The 19985-nt window shown below is 47.7% G+C and overlaps 1 protein-coding gene across 3 annotated transcripts in view; it reads left to right on the plus strand.

The window, feature by feature from the left end:
- Positions 1 to 19985, plus strand: part of CAMK2A (calcium/calmodulin dependent protein kinase II alpha) — a 342928-nt gene that overhangs the window by 294056 nt on the left and 28887 nt on the right. The window contains exon 14 of one of the 3 annotated variants that reach the window (XM_075344361.1): positions 17282 to 17314. The exons of the other annotated variants lie outside the window; for them this stretch is intronic. Coding sequence (XP_075200476.1) covers positions 17282 to 17314 — 33 coding nt within the window. The remainder of the gene's footprint in view (positions 1 to 17281; positions 17315 to 19985) is intronic. 3 annotated transcript variants of the gene reach the window in all.

Genomic DNA, 19985 nt, shown 5'->3' on the forward strand with positions numbered 1-19985 from the left:
GTACATGGTGAATAGTGTAATGGGGCCAAACACTGCTCATATTGGGGGGGTGAGTGGCTCACTAAAGCAGAGGGGCCTACCGGGGAATTCGCCTGTCGGCCAGTCCGAGCCTACTTAATGTTCTAACAAAAGAGCAGAACCTCTTACAAACTGTGATCATCTCCCAAAGGACTGCTTTACAGTATATATTCTGCAATTTGGACTCAGAACACTGAAGCAAAGACATCTGTAATCTGCTGACGTCCCCCATGCTTTTCTTTTGTAGCAAGCTGCAGTTTTCAGAGGGAAGAGTATGACAGAGGGAAGGACGCTGAGCTTGGGGATGCAGTGTTCAGTATTCTCCTATGGAATACTCTTTAAATGCTACCAGTAGAGCCTGTGAGTTCTTTTTGCCCCGCCCACACACTGGGATTGGTTGATATATGCATAAATTACAATGCGGTGTTTGTGGGCGGGGGAAGCAGGACTCTTAGGCTTTCTATAGGAGTCCTGGCAGCATTTAAACAGCTTTATATATAACAATTACAATGATAAAAACTATATATCCCCACTATCAGCATATTTTTCTCTAACCTGTGTTGCTTTTAGATATGGACCTGACAGATCCCCTTTAAGCATTCATGAAATGTCGGAATAGCAGCTCCAAAGGGGGAAACTTTGTAAGGCTGGGACTTTTCAATTTCATCAATATAATTAAGGCATGCTAATTTACATATATGCAAATGAATACTAACTTCTTTTTTTTCCCCAAAAAAATACATCACCTACCATGACCTCAGAATTCAGGCCGTCTATGTCGGGAGTTGTATTTTTTCTACAGCTGGAGATTATAAATCGCTCATCCGTATGATACACTATTGCAACAATTATTCACGTTTGCTGTCCTCGCCCGGACACGACAACATCAACTTTATTTTCAGGGATTATTTTGTCTTTCAAGATGGCGGCTTATAGGAAATTTAGGCAAGATCTTCACCTTAGTAATGTTTGAGTGCAATGAAGAACCTCGGATATGTGACTACGTCTATGGTGAAGACTAAAATATCACATCACCCCGGTATTCTCGGTACTGGGGATCATTTGTGGTCCTCATGAGGGGGTTTTTGGTTATCAACACCTGTTGATTTTAATAATTTTAAGGACAGGTGACCAAAAAAAGGGACCCACGATGTTTCCTGTCATCAGCTGCGCTCCTGCTGCACACTGTCCCACCTGCTGCCTCCCTGCACTGCGCTCCGTATGACACGCTGTCTGCTCCATCTGCTGGCTTCCTGCACCGCACACTGCTCCATCTGCTGCTTCATTGTACTACATACATTCCTACATCAAGGGAATCCATCACAATCTCATTTCAAAGACATTGCCTTAAAAGGATCCTGACAGCTGATGCTTGCTGCCCAATCTGTGCCCAACGCCCTGGATTGCCCATTGCCCTACGTGCGTATGTAGGGAGAGACCTGTCAATCCAAGGTAGTGGGCGTGTAGAAGCCTTCAGGGATCCGCCCATCCAATTAGTCTACAGCACAGACTCGGACCTCTGTGGTTTTCGCAACGTTTCAGACTCAAATATCCCCGGCTGAATTCATGCACCACGAATTGGGCAGCATGTATCAGCTGACAGGTTCACTTTAAAGCGAATCTGTAACCAGGTTATTGCTACTCCACAAGAGAGCATCATAATGTAAAGGCAGAGACCCTGATTCCAGTGATGTGTCACTTACTTGACTGTTTGCTGTAGTTTTGAAAAAATTAGTGCTTTACCTGCTGCAGTTCTGCTAGTACTCTTACCGATGAGCTCTCTATAACTCCGCCCACAACACTGATTGGCAGATTTCAGTGAACATTCTGTATAGGAAGAAAGCTAACTCCGCCCACAACACTGATTGTTAGATTTCAGTGAACATTCTGTATAGGCAGAAAGCTAACTCCGCCCACAACACTGGCAGATTTCAGTGAACATTCTGTATAGGCAGAAAGCTAACTACGCCCACAACACTGATTGGTAGATTTCAGTGAACATTCTGTATACGCAGAAAGCTAACTCCGCCCACAACACTGATTGGCAGATTTCAGTGAACATTCTGTATAGGAAGAAAGCTAACTCCGCCCACAACACTGATTGTTAGATTTCAGTGAACATTCTGTATAGGCAGAAAGCTAACTCCGCCCACAACACTGGCAGATTTCAGTGAACATTCTGTATAGGCAGAAAGCTAACTCCGCCCACAACACTGGCAGATTTCAGTGAACATTCTGTATAGGCAGAAAGCTAACTCCGCCCACAACACTGGCAGATTTCAGTGAACATTCTGTATAGGCAGAAAGCTAACTCCGCCCACAACACTGATTGGTAGATTTCAGTGAACATTCTGTATACGCAGAAAGCTGCCAAACAGTGGCGAGAGCAGGGTTGGACTACCTGGCAGCAGTTTTATCATGCCTCTAGTGATAATCTCCTGCTGACAAAACAGTGATTTCATCAAAACTACATTAAGTAGCCCTGTAAGTGACCCATTGCTGAAATCCGGGTCTTTCTCTTAGATGACGTTGCAAAAAATGTAATGACAGTCTATTTAAATTGTTTAAATATCGCCCCTCTCCCCAGGGTGCTGAGAGAAGCTTGAAGTTAAAAGGAACCGGCAACTCCACAGACACCTCCTCCTTCTGGCGTGCCCTGAGACACTGGTTTCCCTTGACCATTCGTATCCCACTAGATGCATCTCCTTTCCCATATCTTGTTTTTCATCGCTAAAACAGCATAAGGGGTAAAAGTGAGTGATGTAAAGGGAGCTACTCAGGTTTCCTAAGGCTCCCAACCTGCCAACAAGATCATACAGAGCCCTATTCCTGCTTGTTAATGGTGTCTTGTGTGCGAAAACTCCAAAGCTATGGGCGACAAAGCCACTTGGGGTGTCTATACCTTGTTCGTGTGAGTGCTGGAGCTCTTGCACAGTCGCACCATGTCCTGCACTAAAGCTCTCTGTGACGAATATGTCAATCCTGCTGAGTAAGCATGATTAGCAACATCCGAGGCCAGGACTAGTGTAAGATATATTCAGGCACTGAGATAGAGGTGATGAGCCCAGGGAAAGGAACAAAATTTTATGGCACCACGCGTTTCATGTGCATCTGAGGAAGGGGACTGACCATACCTGAAACGCGTAGTGCCATTATAATTTGTCCTTCCACTGGGCTCATTGCCTCTATTACCAAGCCTGAATCCATCCGCTCTTCCTCCCCATTTTGTTAATTTATTCAGCTCCCAAACCGGTGGCTGTGGAACGGTTGGTCGGTGCAGTAGCCATTTGGGAGCATGCCCATAGATTTTATTGTTATCCCGGCTTGGAGTATTTTCTAGAGCAAGTGTGGAGCCAGTAGGCCTTTTTGATCTCTGGACCATTATCTACTCCCACCTGCGGTGACTGTATCTTCCTGTACCATCTTGGGTACGATGGCATCCTTAAGAGTTGTGGAGTTGGTGTCCGTGACGGTGGTTCCAACTAGACCCTGTGTTGTATGTGGTTGTTCAGTGCTGCTTCAGCCCAACAATTGAGGGTGAGTTTATCGCTACCTAATTAAGACTGAGTTCATATGTTTAGTAATCATCCGTTAGAACGGATCCTTTGGCAAAAAAGTTGTGCAAACCCAACCTTCTTGTCCGTTTTGAAAAAAATGGTTTTTTTTTGCCGGATGTTTTTGTTTAACATGGGAATCTATGGAAGACGGATCCGTTAATGGATTGCTATTTATCCATGTGTTTTCTTCTATTTCTTGCTTACTGTATCAGTTTCAAATTGAAAATAAATAGCAATCTATTAAAAGATCCGTTTTCCGTAGACTCCCATGTTAAAAAATAGATCCTGAAAAAATCAATTTGTTCAAAACGGACAAAAAAGTTGCATTTACACAGATTTCTTTGCCAATGGATCCGTTCTAAAAAATAAAGGACGTGTGACCTTACCCTAGCTTTACATATCAATTGTGCAGGTTCACAAAAGGGGCGCTTTCCCCATTTTTGTCTTTCTGCATAGGGCTAGTCTAAGGGGCACTTTGCACACTGCGACATCGCAGGTGCGATGTCGGTGGGGTCAAATTGAAAGTGACGCACATCCGGCATCGCATGCGACATCGCAGTGTGTAAAGCCTGGATGATACGATTAACGAGCGCAAAAGCGTCGTAATCGTATCATCGGTACAGCGTCGGCGTAATCCATAATTACGCTGACGCAATGGTCCGATGTTGTTCCTCGCTCCTGCGGCAGCACACATCGCTGTGTGTGAAGCCGCAGGAGCGAGGAACATCTCCTACCGGCGTCACTGCGGCTTCCGTAGGATATGCGGAAGGAGGTGGGCAGGATGTTTACATCCTGCTCATCTCCGCCCCTCCGCTCCGATTGGCCGCCTGCCGTGTGACGTCGTAGTGACGCCGCACGACCCGCCCCCTTAACAAGGAGGCGGGTCGCCGGCCACAGGGACGTCGCACGGCAGGTGAGTGTGTGTGTGAAGCTGGCGTAGCGATAATTTTCGCTACGCCAGCTATCACCACATATCGCTGCTGCGACGGGGGCGGGCACTATCGCACTCGGCATCGCAGCATCGGCCTGCGATGTCGCAGTGTGCAAAGTGCCCCTTAGGCCGGTGTCACACTTGCGATTGCCTCGCGTGTATCTCGCGCGAGTCTCGTGTTGTATCACCCGGCACGGACTCACACGCTCCTGACAGGATCAGGTTGGTTGCATGCATCTCTTTGCAGCAGAGACGCTCCAGTGAGGAGAGTGTGAGTCCATGATGGGTGATGCACCGCGAGACTCATGCGAGATACACGCGAGGCACTCACAAGTGTCACACCGGCCTAAGGGAATAGATGCCCCGCCGGAGTTGTGAGACTAATTAGCATATTATGAGTCACAAAAATGTTTTTGCCACTCTCTCCAGTTTTTCCACACCAGACACTTGGTTAAAACCCAGGAATAGGGTTCTGGGAGTTATTAATGGCAGTTTGAGGACCTTAGAAAAGACAAATACCCTTTGGCTATGTGCACACGCTGCAGATTTGCTTCTGAAATTTTCTGCACCAAATTTGCACATTGTGACAAAAAAAACACGTCAAAAACCGGATGCGGTTTATGTGCATTTTTAGATCATTGAAGGCAATGGGTGAAAAAGCGCTGCTAAACCGGACCAATAATTGACATGCTATAGAATTTTTCTGCAACAAAATCTGCACCAAAACCTCACAGAAGAAAAATGCAAATCCAAAATCCCATAAATTTTGATGGCTTCAGGAGAGGCATGTAGATTTTGATGCGGATTTTAAAAAAACTGCGTCAAAAACTGCAGTGCGTGCACAGGGTCTTTAAGTCAAGAAGTTGCACAACCTTACTCTGTATTAGAAACGAGGTGATGTCTGTGTAGTAGTCTGTTGTTGTGCATGGGATAAAGAGTATTTTATGCCAGTACAAGGTGAACTTTACATTTCTCAGAAGTGACATCTGTTAACAACTTTATAATCCGCCCCTAATAGAACACGTGGATCTTTATGTCTTGAAAATAGAAGGTAATGGATATCGGAACGTACTCTTCCATGGCTAAACATATAGGCTACTAAATAAAGCATATAATGCCACCTTCCTCTCTTTGATTGACAGCTCCGACCTCTGCTGATTTAGGCGTTTGCCGAGTGGAGCACGGAGCTGTCACATCATGTCACCCTTGTACCCTACTATATAAAAAACCCGAGACATCAGTGTCTGGTAATATGACATCAGGGTCGACTCACTTAAAAAAGACTTCTTGAAGAGGAATATACCACTTTCATCCACATAGATTAAGAAAACCTAAAATTTATATACAAAACATAGTATAAAGTCTGACAGTGTAAAATGACTGTTCAAACCAAGCACGAGCACTCAGTATACCTATGACTTGGCCAAGCGGTTCAATGCACCTATACACCTTCATGTTTTCCATTGATCTTTGCTCTCCTCTGGTTCATTTAAAGGCAAACCTGTCATAAAAGAAGGGCAGTGAGCCCCATAGGGGTGAATGGACCCCATGACGATCGGGAGGGTGCAAGGTTAGGAAAGGGTTAATAGGTTTGCATGGGATGGGGGATGTGTGGGAGTACAGGATTGGTAGTAGGGAGCTGTAAGGGGATTGGGGGGGAGCAAGGAAGGGGTGGGGTGTTGGGAGAGGTATAAGAGAGGGGGGTGTGCTGTTTACCTCCCCTTTCGTCGATTGATCTTTGTGTCCCAGGACGTAGTGCTGCTGCTGCTTCCTGCCATGGCTGCCCTTGCTGAACTCCTGGAGATGGTGCGGGGGGCATCCGAGGTCATGGGAGTGGATGCCCTGAGGCAGCAGCTGGCAGCGGTCTGTGGGGCTGGAGCGGCGCCGCCTGCTGTTCCAGCGCCCGGGCCGTGGCTACGTGCTCGGCGGGCGCGACCGCCGGAGCGCTACTCCCCCAGCTGTAGGGGGAGAATCAGATCAAGGAGCCCCTGCGGGGACCCTCCGGAGCAGCGGCGGAGCCCTCCAACTAACCTAGGGGAGCAGCCGGCCACCGGGAGGAATCCGCGACGGAGATCCCGTGGGTCGGGGGTGGGCGGAGCCTCTGCGAGGCCCACTTCCGGTCCTCGGCCTGCGCAGCACCAGACCGGAGCATGGATGACGGCAGCCCCCAGTGATGTGCCGGCTGGGGGTGGCGCTCGGCGTGCCGGATTGCCGGAGGAGACTCCCTGCAGGCCGCAGGGGAGAGCAACAGGACGGGGGACGGGAGCGGATGTGAGCGGCGAGGTCAGGAGATCGGAGGAGGGGTACGGTGGCCCGCAGGCACAGAGGAGATCGGTAGTCACGGTCCCCCCCGGCGAGGAGCGTGCTGGGGGTGGGTCCCGGCGAGGTGCAAGCTCGGCACGGCCTTCCGGCAGTCGGCAGGGAGGGAGCCCACTGAGGACGACAGGAGAAGGGGCGGCGCGGCAGGATATCACGATTACAGCGGGAAGAGACGGCGGCAGGGCGCCACGGCGGGAGAAAAGGAAGAGGTCAAGCAGGAGTCGCCCGGACAAGCGGGGTGCGGTGACCGTGGGGGTCGACGGCCGCCAGGTGCGGGCTGTCCCCTCGCTGGTCCCCCCTGAGGATTTCGGCAGCGCATCAGACTCCAGCGAGGAAGAAGGAGCAGCGGCAGGTCGGACGGAGCGGCAGCTGGAAGATCGTGGCACGGCTGTTCCGGCGTCGACTCAACGGCAGCCTGGTGAGCAGACAACAGAAATGTTACATGCTGTGGGTAGCGCGGGCGAGGGCGGGGGTTCCGTCGCGGGACGCGTTGCGCTGGGGGCGAGTGCGGTCGGGCAGTCTGGTTTACCGGGTCCAGAGTTTTGGGGGCAGCTTTTGGGGGTGTTGCAGGGGTTGTCTGCGGAACGGGGTAGTCGGACTGGGCCTGGGGCTCCGGTGGGGGCGTGGGTGGGCCCCACGGAGGTGATGCGGACAGAAGCGCCGGTGCGCGATGTTGCGGCGGGGGACACGACCTCGGCGGCAGGTACGGGACAGGAGGCTGGTGGGGCGGCTTCCGTGGGTGCGAGTAAGGAGGCGGAAAAGGAAAAAGAAAAGGAGGATGAGGTAGTGCGTTTGGATGATAGGGCACGGAGTGAAATTTATGTGTGCTTTGAAGGGCAGTTAGGGGTTCATTTAAAAAAGGAGGTGAGGGAAAAGATTTGGAAGGGGGAGTATGTGGAAATTTTTTTCCCTGCTTCCCTTGGAAAAGTTTAATTTGGATAAGGTGAAACCTAGTGATACAAAAAAGGAGGAGGAGGATGAGGAAAAACGGCGGTATAGGTTGATCCCGAGGACGTTTACCAATTGGTTGCAGGCCTTTGCTATCTTAGCCAGTGTGATAGGGGAAAAGGAGCCGGAGCATTGTTCCGCCCTATTTGGATATATGGACGCGATAGGGGAAGCGTATAGAGTATACGGCGGTTTGGGGTGGTTGAGATATGATGAGCAGTTCCGGCAGCGGAAGGCTCTGCGGCCGGGAGTCCAGTGGGGCCACAAGGATATTTCTTTGTGGATGCGGTTAATGACGGCGCCGGCTCAGCCCTTTCGAGGGGGTGCCGGGAGCCCGGGTGCGAGTGGCGGGTCCTCGGCTGGACAGAAAAAGGGAGCTTGTTGGCAGTATAACGAGGGACAGTGTAAGTTCGGGGCCTCTTGTCGGTTCAGACACGAGTGTTCCGGATGTGGAGGGTCCCACCCTCTGGCCAGGTGCTTCAAGAAAGGCAAAGGAAAGGCGGGGGAGGGGTCTGGAAAAAGGGAGGACGCCAGTGAGGGTAGAGGCGATGCTTCCCTATTTAAGTAGATACCCGGATGTGCGGGCGGCGGAGTTGTTGGAACGTGGTTTTACAGAGGGCTTTCGGATTCCGTTTGAATCTGAGGCGCCGGTGTTTCGCCCGGGAAACTTGCGGTCCGAAAAAGAACATCCGGCGGTGGTGAAGGAAAAGCTGCAGAAGGAGGTGGAGTTGGGGAGGATGGCGGGCCCATTCCAGGACCCGCCATTCTCTAATTTACGGATTTCCCCCCTTGGGGTGGTACCTAAGAAGGAGCCGAACAAATTTCGGCTCATTCATCATTTATCTTATCCGGCGGGATTGTCGGTGAATGATGGGATATCACCGGAATTGTCGGCGGTATGTTATGTATCGTTCGATAGGGCCTTGGAGCTGGTAAGGGTAGCGGGGCGGGGGGCCCTGATGGCAAAGGCGGATGTGGAAGCAGCTTTTCGTTTACTCCCGGTGCATCCGGAGAGCTTTCATCTCTTAGGGTGTATGTGGGATGGTGAATACTATGTGGATCGTTGCCTGCCGATGGGCTGTTCCATTTCGTGTGCTTATTTTGAGGCATTCAGTACGTTTGTGGAATGGGTAGTCAAGGAGGTGGCAGGAGTCCATTCGGTGATTCACTATTTGGATGACTTCTTTTGCGTGGGTCCGGCGGGCTCTTCGGTTTGCTCCTTGTTGTTGTTTACGTTAGAGCGTATCGCGCGGAGCCTGGGTATTCCGTTGGCAAAAGACAAAACAGAAGGGCCGGTGACGGTATTATGTTTCTTAGGTATCGAAATTGATACACTGGCAATGGAATGCCGGTTGCCGGAGGGAAAGCTGTTGGATTTGAAGGCGTCGGTGCGGTTTTTGTCTCAGGCCAAGAAGGTGCGGTTGCGCGAGTTGCAGTCAGTGCTCGGAAAATTGAATTTTGCTTGTCGCATTATGCCGATGGGGCGGATATTTAATAGGAGACTGGCGAGCGCAACCGCAGGGGTAAAAGCTCCAAATCACTTTGTCAGAGTGACAAAAATGATGAAAGGGGATTTGTTGGTGTGGGAGGAGTTCTTGGACCGGTACAACGGTCGGACCCTTTGGATGAGCGAGGCGGTGTCCAATAGCCAGCTGGAATTGTACACGGATGCGGCTGGGGCGACAGGTTTTGGAGCAATTTTTCAAACGCGCTGGTGTGTGGGAAAGTGGCCGCGGCGGTGGGTGGAAGCAGGTTTGGTGAGGAATTTGGCGCTGTTGGAATTGTTTCCCATTATTGTGGCGGTGGAGTTGTGGGGCCCTGTTTTTGCTGGAAGAAGGGTTTGCATGCATTGTGACAACATGGCGGTGGTGCATTCCATCAACGCACTGTCGGCAAAATCCCCGCCGGTTGTGGGGTATTTAAGGCATCTAGTGTTGCGTTGTTTGGAGTTAAACATTTGCGTGGTGGCTCGGCATGTGCCTGGGATTCGCAACGAGGTGGCTGATGCGCTATCACGGTTTCAGTTTTGCAGGTTCAGGAAGCTGGTGCCGGAAGCGGACGCGGAGGGGGAACCTTGCCCGAACTGGCTGTGGGACCTGGCATCGGTGTAGCTTTTGAGGGAATTCGGAGATCGGTGTCTGAGGCTACTTGGTGCCGATATCAGGCGGTGTGGCAGGAATGGGCAGAGTTGGAAAGTAGGGAGTTCATGGAGTCGGGTTACCAGGGTCGAGTGTTGGGGGTACTGATGTTAATAAGTGGGGATTTTTCGGAAGGCAGGTCTGTTTCGGTGATTGGTTGCAAGTTGGCGGCGTTGGCCTTTTTGTTCCAGATGCAAGGGGTTCGGGACGCGACTAAGGATTTTCTGGTGCGACAGGCGATGAAGGGTTTTCGAAAAGGGGCTCAGTCGCGTGACTGTAGGCGGCCGGTGTCATTGCCATTGTTGGTGCGTTTGGTGGGGTGTTTAGGGGAGTTGTGTTCGTCTCCTTATGAGCGGGTGTTGTTCTCGGTAGCTTTTGTACTGGCGTCTTTTGGGGCCTTTCGTATTGGCGAATTGGTCAGCCCGACTAAGCAAGCGATGGGTGGTTTGCTGTTGGGTGATGTGATGCTGGGGGAGGATAGAGTGGAATGTCGGCTTCGTTTTTCTAAGACGGATCAGAGGGGCCGGGGGCGCTTAGTAGTGTTGTACGCTTTACCGGGGCACCAGTTGTGCCCAGTGTTACATGTGTCAGAGTTTTTAAAGGTGCGCGGCGGTTACCCGGGTGTTTTTCTTAGACATACGGACGGATTGGCTTTGTCGCGGTATCAATTCAATGCGGTGCTGAAGATGGCTCTAGCAAGGGTGGGGGAGGAGCCACGTGAGTACGGGTCTCACTCCTTCCGGATTGGGGCGGCAACGGAGGCCGCCAGGTGGGGTTTGAGTGAGGATTGTATCCGGCGGATTGGGAGGTGGGAGTCTTCCAGGTTCCGTTTGTACATTAGGCCTCACTTGGTCAGGTGATGGTCAGGGGTGGGGGATTCAAGGTTGGTGTTAGATGCCGGTTTGTGGGCAATTTCTTGTGCTGTTGCTGTTTTTATTCGTGGTCTTTGTATTTTATAGGTCCATGCCTTGTGTGGATCCTCGGGCACTCCTATGTGTATTGGGGAGCGTTGCGGGCGGATGTGCGGCGTGACGGTCGGCAGCTCGGAGTGTCGGTGTCGGAAGCTCGAGTAAAGTGGCTCGGAATTCGGGGCATGACCTGGGGTAGGGTGCGCCCTGAGGTGGCTTATTATAGCCGTATGGATCGTGTCACTGATGTGTTAATTTTACATGTGGGAGGGAACGATTTGGGAGTAAGGTCGGCGAGGGAATTGAAAAGGGATATAAAGCTGGACCTGTTACATTTGTGGAGGGCGTTCCCGGGCATAGTTATCGTTTGGTCGGACATTATAGCTCGGACGCAGTGGCGTTTTGGGAGGTCGGTGGACCGTATTAATAGGGCTCGGAGCAAGCTGAACCGGGCTATTGGCAGGTTTGTGGCGAGAAATGGTGGGTTGGTGGTGCGGCATTGAGAATTGGAGGAGTCCACGGAGCAGTATCTAAGGAGAGATGGGGTTCACCTGACTGATGTGGGTCTGGATTTATGGATGTTGGGTTTGAGGGATGGCCTAGAGCAAGCACTGGGGGTGTGGGGGGCCCGGGCCAAGTAAGGGTGTCACTTGGCCGGCCTGTGGCGGGGTGATAGGTCCGTCTGAGAGGTTGGGAGTACCGACAGTCGGCTTGTTGGTACGAAGTCGCTCAAGGGGAGTGGCTTCGGAGTGGATGGGAACTTGTGGGCGGAGGTCCCGCAGGTTCTGGGTAGGGGTAATTAACGATGGAACGTTGTTACCCCTCACCTCGGGCCGGGTGGTCACGGCCGAGGTGGTCCTCTGGGCCGGTTTGGAGGTTACGGCCGGGGGGTTAGGAATGATGGTTTGCCTCTCGGACGGATCTATCGGTGTTTCTGGTTATACGGGTATATATGTATAAGGTTAAGTTTAACAATTGAGTGGCATGTTGGGCCACAAGTTTGGTATACATATATACGGTAAAATAAAACTGTGGCCATTCCTGCAATAAAGTCGTGGTTCTCGTCTTCATTTAGGTAGATATGGTACGGGGGGTGTGTTTTACAGGATAACCTGCTTATCCCTTATAGATGCGTCAAGAAGGGCAGTGAGCCCCATAGGGGTGAATGGACCCCATGACGATCGGGAGGGTGCAAGGTTAGGAAAGGGTTAATAGGTTTGCATGGGATGGGGGATGTGTGGGAGTACAGGATTGGTAGTAGGGAGCTGTAAGGGGATTGGGGGGGAGCAAGGAAGGGGTGGGGTGTTGGGAGAGGTATAAGAGAGGGGGGTGTGCTGTTTACCTCCCCTTTCGTCGATTGATCTTTGTGTCCCACCCGCCCGCCCTGATATATAATTATATGTATATGTTCAAAAAAAAATAAATAAATAAATAAAAAGGTGAAAAGGTGATGGTTTTTCAAAAAAAAAAAAAAAAAAAAGAACTTTAAAAAAAAAAAAAAAAGAGGAATAAAGGAGAATACAAGGTTGAGTTGCTAATTTATTGTTGTCACAGCGGGGTGATAGGTCCGTCTGAGAGGTTGGGAGTACCGACAGTCGGCTTGTTGGTACGAAGTCGCTCAAGGGGAGTGGCTTCGGAGTGGATGGGAACTTGTGGGCGGAGGTCCCGCAGGTTCTGGGTAGGGGTAATTAACGATGGAACGTTGTTACCCCTCACCTCGGGCCGGGTGGTCACGGCCGAGGTGGTCCTCTGGGCCGGTTTGGAGGTTACGGCCGGGGGGTTAGGAATGATGGTTTGCCTCTCGGACGGATCTATCGGTGTTTCTGGTTATACGGGTATATATGTATAAGGTTAAGTTTAACAATTGAGTGGCATGTTGGGCCACAAGTTTGGTATACATATATACGGTAAAATAAAACTGTGGCCATTCCTGCAATAAAGTCGTGGTTCTCGTCTTCATTTAGGTAGATATGGTACGGGGGGTGTGTTTTACAGGATAACCTGCTTATCCCTTATAGATGCGTCAAGGAAAAGAAGATACAGTGGTTTTCGAAGGTTTGTGAACCTTTCAGAATTTTTCCATATTTCTTCAAAAATTTGATTTAAACCTACTTCAGATTTTCACACAAATCCTAAAAGTGGTTAAGAGAACCAAAATATTAGATTTTGTCATATTTTAGTTACGCAAAATAATCCAATATCTGTGAGTGAAAAAATTGTGTGACGTTTTAGGATTAAATTTGAAGGTGAAATTAGAGTTCGATGTTATCAGTCAATGGAAAGAAAAAATATATCTTTGTACCGTGTTAGCCAGTAGAGATAAAAAAAATTGTTTAAAAGAACTGAGAGTCCTCAGTGGTTGATACCTTTTAATTAATGGCTAACTGAAAAGATGATAATAATAGCAAGCTTTCGAGACTACTCAGGTCTCTTCATCAGGCATGGTTTCAAGATTTGTTAACTACAAAACCTAATAAAAATCATTTGAATAGGTATAACACAAAATCTGAAGAGTCACATATTTATACACAACAAGACATAGAATGGAGCAGTAAATAAGACAAGTTATGTGAAGTAGAACTATCAGCATGGCAAGGGGACAAACTGTTGTGGCAGTAAGTATTGCAGCAGTTCATAGATAAGAAGTGTGAAAGTTTTATTGACCTCTGATTGAGGTCATAACCCTGGACCAGACCTCAATCAGAGGTCAATAAAACTTTCACACTCCTTATCTATGAACTGCTGCAACTGTTGTCTTATTTACTGCTCCATTCTATGTGCTGTTGTGTATAAATATGTGACTCTTCAGATTTTGTGTTATACTGAGCCTGATGAAGAGACCTGAGTAGTTTCAAAAGCTTGCTAAATATTCCCATATTTTCGGTTAGCCATTAAAAGTATCAACCACTGAGGACACTCAGTTCTTTTAAACAATTTTGTAATGGAAATAAAATCAGACATAAGTGGGGGAATTATGTTATGTAAGGAATAGAGATTTATCAACGTTTCCTCCTAATAAAGGAGACATTTGAGGGCCTCAGAAGAAGAGTTGTTGATGCCTCTTTGGTTTGAGGAAGTTACAAAACTATCACCAAAGAGTTTGGACTTCACAAATCCACAGTCATACAGATTCTAGGCAAAATGAGCAAATATAAAACCATTAGTAACCTTTATAGGAGTGGTAGACCAATAACATTCACTCCAAGAGAAAGGTGTACATTTGTCTACCAGTTTACAAAGGAACCAAAAGTAACATCTAAGCAACTAAAGGCTTCTCACATTAGCTAATTTAAATGTTCATGAGTCGACCATCAGGAGGACATTGACCCACAATGGTGTGCATGTCAGAATATCAAGGTGATAGCCACTGTTCTTCAAAAACAAAATTGCTGCCCATTTACAATTTGCTAAAGATCACCTGAACAAGTAAGAATATTTGTTTTATGGATGGATGGCATCAAAATAGTGGTTTAATGAGAAGCATTATGTTTTGGGAAAACAATACACTTCATTACCGCTTAAAAACCTCATACCTTCTGGGAATTATGGTGGGATAAATAACATGGTGGAGGTCTGTTTTGCTGCATATTGCCAACGTCAGTGCTGACAATTTTTGAATCCAGCAGACCCTTGAATGTTTTGTGCTCAGAATGCCTCTGTAGTGTGCAGTGAGCTGAGGTGTATACACCTCAGCTTCACCACGCTCTTGGAGACATTCTGAATCCCAAGTGTCTACGCTGGATTTCAAAGACGTTGGGTATGAAGTTGCCTATATGGAGAGTTCAACCAAAGAGAGAGGATATTTCCTCAAACCATACCGTACTGTCCTCATTACTCAGGGTAGCGGTTTTCTACTCATGGAGGAAAGTTAATCCTTGATAATTATAGCAAAACCTTTACACGCATAGTTTAGCTACAAACATCATTATAATTATCACGTAATTGCCTACAAGAACATAGGATTAGCTTAATAGGCAATTTTCTAACGTCAGGTTCCATTTAATCCTATAGACAATGTTGTTGAGGGACCTGTAACGAGCAGTGCATGGGAGAAAACCTAGGTAAGAGAGTTGAAGTTGTTTTGTATGGAGGAATGGGCTAAAATTCCTCCAAACCACTTTGCAGAACTATTCAACAATTTCCAGAGACATTTAGATACAGAGATTCCTCCACAAGGAGGTCACCTCAGGTACTGAACACAAAGGATCACATACTATTGTGACTCACAGAACTGGAATATTAGATCATTTTCTTGATTTCAATAAGGACAAAAGTCTAATATTTTTTATGTATATGATTTGGTTCACGTTATCTACTTTTAGGATGTGTGTAAATCTGATGTTAATTTTGGTAAAAGTTATGCAAAAATATGGGAAATTCTGAAGAGTTTACAAACTTTCAAGCACCGCTTTAGATAGAAGACAAAAAGATGGGAAGGTGCACTAAACCACCGATTGCCTGTGCTTGGTTTGAACAGTCATCTTGTGCTGACAGACTCCTTTTAAGCCGAAATATAAACAGATAGATAAAAGATGCTAAATGGGTCCACTACTAGGACAATCCCTTCTCATTACCTATGTTTGCCCCAATGAAAATAATAAAGCTTATACTCACCTCCCGTGCTAATGCCATTCTAGCGGTGTCGGTGCTCACATTCCCAGGGCTTACGTGAGGGTGCTAGGCCATGTGAGCCCCAATCACCGCTGGCTTCCCTCTCCATGCTTACAGGTGTATAAGTAATCAACGGGAAGTCTGAGCTGCGGCTGGCCGCTCACCTCCTCTAAATTACTTATATGTCCATAGGCAGGGAGAGGGAAGTCAGCGGTGATTGGGCATGGGACTCATGTGATGTACCAACCTCAAATGAGCCCTGGGAATGTGAGCGTTGACAACGATAGAATGACATCGGTATAGGAAGTGAGTATAGACTTTATTATTTTAATTGGGGAAAACATAGGGAATGAGAAGGGGTTGTCGGAGTAGTGGACCACCCCTAAAATATATCAAAGTGTTCACTAATGCTATACAACGAATGAGACAAGTGGCTTCCACACCTTAGCAGTTAATGACAGAATCAGTTAACAGCCCTAATGATACCCATTGGCTGAGTTACAATGTCATGTAGCAAATTAATAGTATGGTCACAGCAACCAAGCCATTGATGCACTACAGTCTAGCTCCTATAAAACCATAAATCTCTTATAGGGGTTCTCTAGGACTTTTATTATTTTTGCACATGGAGCTAAAATCTTACCGGCAGGTAGTTGCTAACTACCTGCTTATTCTGCATACCGCCGATCTCTGCCAATCATAGACCCCTCGCTGATTCCACCGGCTTCTGATGACATCACTTTGACAGAGCAGCTCCTTCTCTTCTGCTCTGCTTTGTTGATGGGGTGTTACTGCAGACATCATGCTGATTGACAGCTGGCTTTCTGCTGCCTAACTGCAGGAAGCCGACTGTCAATCAACATGATGTCTGCAGAAATACCTCATGAACAGAGCAGAGCGGAAGAGAAAGAGCTGCTCTGTTGATGAGAGGGGAGAGAAGCAGGGGAATCACCAGCTGAGATACTTTTCATGCAGAACAGGCCAGTAGCTAGCAGCCTGTTACTTCTTAGCCCCAAACATAAAAATAATGAAAGTTCTGGATAACCACTTTAGCAAAGTAGACTACACCACCAGCCTAATATATTTTTACTCCCAGCATGCTTTGCACTACCTATATGATGAAGAGCTTGATAGCAAATGGGCACCAGCCAAACTCAAACCAATGCCTTTATTAATGTGTGCGCATCATTCAGTATCTGCTCGCTGCTTCCATCCTCTCTCTTTCTGGTTAGATTTTGGTCACTGTGATCTGTCCTGAGCCTTGGTCGTGTATTTCTCTTACTTGTGTCACTCACTTTTGTGTAGGTTGACATACTGCTGAATGTTAGGATGCCTTATTAATGTATGTCCCCCGCTGTGTTCCCTACTCGGCTCCTATGACTGTGCTTCTGCTTCCATACGCTTCGCCAACATGTCGGGATGTGGAGATCTCCTAACCACCACCCAACCGGTCTTGTGCTTTGTCAGATACATTGAACTCATAAGTTTTTCCTTCGTGTTGTGTAGTGAGAAATCTGGAACCTCTATGCACAAGCTGTTGGGTGATTCATAGGGATCATTCATCCCCTTGCCCGCGGACTAAAATAACAAAACCAATGCTGCATGAGGGCTAATTACAAGAAAGACACATTAAACCATTCCCTCTACCTCAACTCCATTTTGGGCATAGCTGTGTTGTTATTCGTTCCCCTTAATGTTCCTTGTGTATTTTACATCCATCCGGGGCTTCTTCTTGTGGTGCGGCTACCGCTTGTGGTCACTGTGTGGACTTCTATGCTTTCCCCTCGTGGTCACTGTGCTGCTGGCTGTGTGTCTCACTCTCCTTCCTATCTGTTCTCCTTGTTTTTCCAGAAAAGAAAGTCCAGTTCCAGTGTCCAGTTGATGGTGAGTCTATGTTTTGTCTTATTCAGTGCTGGTTCCTCTGGGTCCCAGAAAGGAGTATTGGTCTACTTTGCTCTCCCTATTAGCTGAGGGATCTGAACATAACAATTTCCCCTTTGCTGGAGCCATTTTTCCATGCTTGCAACAATGGGTTGATTCAAAGCTGATACCTTGTCTTATTAAACAAGGGGTAATTGTATTTCCAGGTCAATCAGCTGACGAGGGGTTTTGGTCGGCTTATACTGGCACAGTGTACTTCGTTGCCTGGGTATAATTAGGTCTTAGTCAAGCAAATGCCACCTGTAAAGCTTCCATTAGGGGGCGAAAGTCAAGCTTCCACAAGCAGACACAGGGACTTAGTAGAGATTGAACTTCTAAGTGGAGTAATACAAAAAGCCCACCAAATGTCGCTAGTACAACAGTAAGAGTAGTCAAACAAGCCAAAGTCAAACCAGAAAGTCAGGTCTGAACAGAGGCGTGTGCAAGCCATAAACAGGTGGAAGCTCCAGGGTCAGGAGCAAAGAGGTCACATGAAAAGCCAAAACGAGAAGCAGAGCTGTGGTCAGGAAAACGTTACTGAGGTCAGAAGCCGGGAGAGCAAGTAAGTACAAAGGAGAGGGATGGGACCGAGACACAGAACAAAACCAGGGTTTAGGACACAGGGAAGACAAGCAGTACAAGGGAGAACAAGGTCAAGGAGAGGTAAGCTGGGAAGCGGGAAAGATCAGTGCTAACTCACAAGAACCAGTTGTGCACGCTGCAGAGCAAGAACTATTAATGGCAGCATTCCGGAGGTCTACACACCATAATAAAACGGTGTGAGCCCTGGAACGAGGCACAACTGAACAGACCCCTGTCACCTGACGTAACCCCGTCAGAGCCAATGATACCATCCTGACTCATTGGTTAGTGAGCTACAAGCCTGTATATAGATCAGTTGCCCAATGAACTGACAATCCTAGAGATCTTATGCAATACCTAGCCGATCTGTCCATTCATTATGTCCCACAGGTGGACCATGCCTGATTAGCTTATCCTCAAGTTTGGAAGTCATCCACTACCTATGGAATAGGGAATAACTTCTCGATCATTGGGTATCCGACCACTGGGGCCTCCACCAATCCAAAGAAGAGCCATGTGGAAATGTAGCAGTTGATCATGTGCCAGTGCTGAGTGCTGTATTCCACAATCTCTGGCAGTCCCATTAACCCTAGAACGCGCAACCATTGAAATCTACCATAGAAAACAAGTGACCTAGCAGGCCTGCGAGGCCCCAGATATGCGTTCTAGGGTTAAGAATGAATGGAGTGGCAGTACACATGATCAACGACCACTCGATTCACACAGAGCCCCGGTTCTTGTGATTAGTGTGAGTCCCAGCATTCGGACGCTTAGCAATTAGGAGGTTATTTCCTCTGTATGAAAAAGGAGATTACCAGTTAAAAGGGTTGTCCAAGACTTATACATCTATGACTTATCTCTAAAGTAGGTCTTAAGTAGTATCAAACCGTTGTTGGGTCCGAAAGTCAAAATAATTCAACAAGCCTAATTTGCCTACTCACCGACTACTGATCTTGTAGTTAGGACCAGGATTGATTAGCCATTTTTAAAAGTTAGACATTTTTTGTCACATGCAGTGGGTGTACAGTACTCGAAACGAGAAGGTTGGATGGTCAGACAGGCTCAACTTGAGTATTGAGCAAAATGGAAGTCAACAGGACACTCAATCATTTTTCCGGAAGATCTTCCCATGAACTTTCACTATGTTGGGTATTCGTACAAGACGGAGCCAAGGGATATGCCGGCAGGGCTCCTCTCCACTTTACTAGTCTGAACTGGTGCATGTTTTCCACCCTGGCCAGGGTGTTTGGCACTTACATGAGTCAACTGGGGTGCGTCCGCCACCCCACCGCCAGTCACCGTTTGAGACGTAGCAGAACAACACATCAGAGATTTTTTGCAACACAACAATAAATACTTTATTTGACTTGCAATCTTCTGCCGCTGTCCTGTTGGGAACTTTCCTGTCTAGCTCTCTCCCTGGGTATTAACCTTTCAGCAGTCGAGTCTAAACTTTTGCTTTTCACTGTTTCTTGGCTTTGTCCTATCACCGCCTCGGATGGTATCAATGTTGTCCAACACGAGGTGAGCCGTAGGCTCAGGACACAATGGAGGAGATGGACCCTAGTGCAGGACTCGTCCTCACACCAGGAACCTCTTTGCAGAACTCCCTCTCTTCCTGGCCTGTCTGGCTAACCAACTCTCTGTCACTCTTCCCACCTTTTTCCAAGTTTCATCAGTTAACAAACATATCTAACCCTGTGCCTGCTAGCACCTGCACATCACTCTTCCTGTTACTAACAACTCTATCTATCTGATATTATATCCTACTTAGCATTCTTATCTTACTCTTTTCACAATCAATACTTTGCTAACACATTAATAACGTAAACTGCAAAATACTTTGTTACTATAAAATGCACATTATGCAGTAATACCAGAAAACAGACATTTATCTTATCAGGTCTCAGCGCTAGATGGTGCCAGATGTTAAACACTGCGGGCTCTGCTATGTCGAGAAAACATATCCTCCCGCTCAGCACAATTATAACACACTCATCATAAAAGACAGTAGCACAGTACAATACTCAGTAGTGGTGGTGGTGGTGGGGGG

The sequence above is a fragment of the Anomaloglossus baeobatrachus genome, chromosome 4 (assembly GCF_048569485.1).
Source record: "Anomaloglossus baeobatrachus isolate aAnoBae1 chromosome 4, aAnoBae1.hap1, whole genome shotgun sequence".
Taxonomy (NCBI): domain Eukaryota; kingdom Metazoa; phylum Chordata; class Amphibia; order Anura; family Aromobatidae; genus Anomaloglossus; species Anomaloglossus baeobatrachus.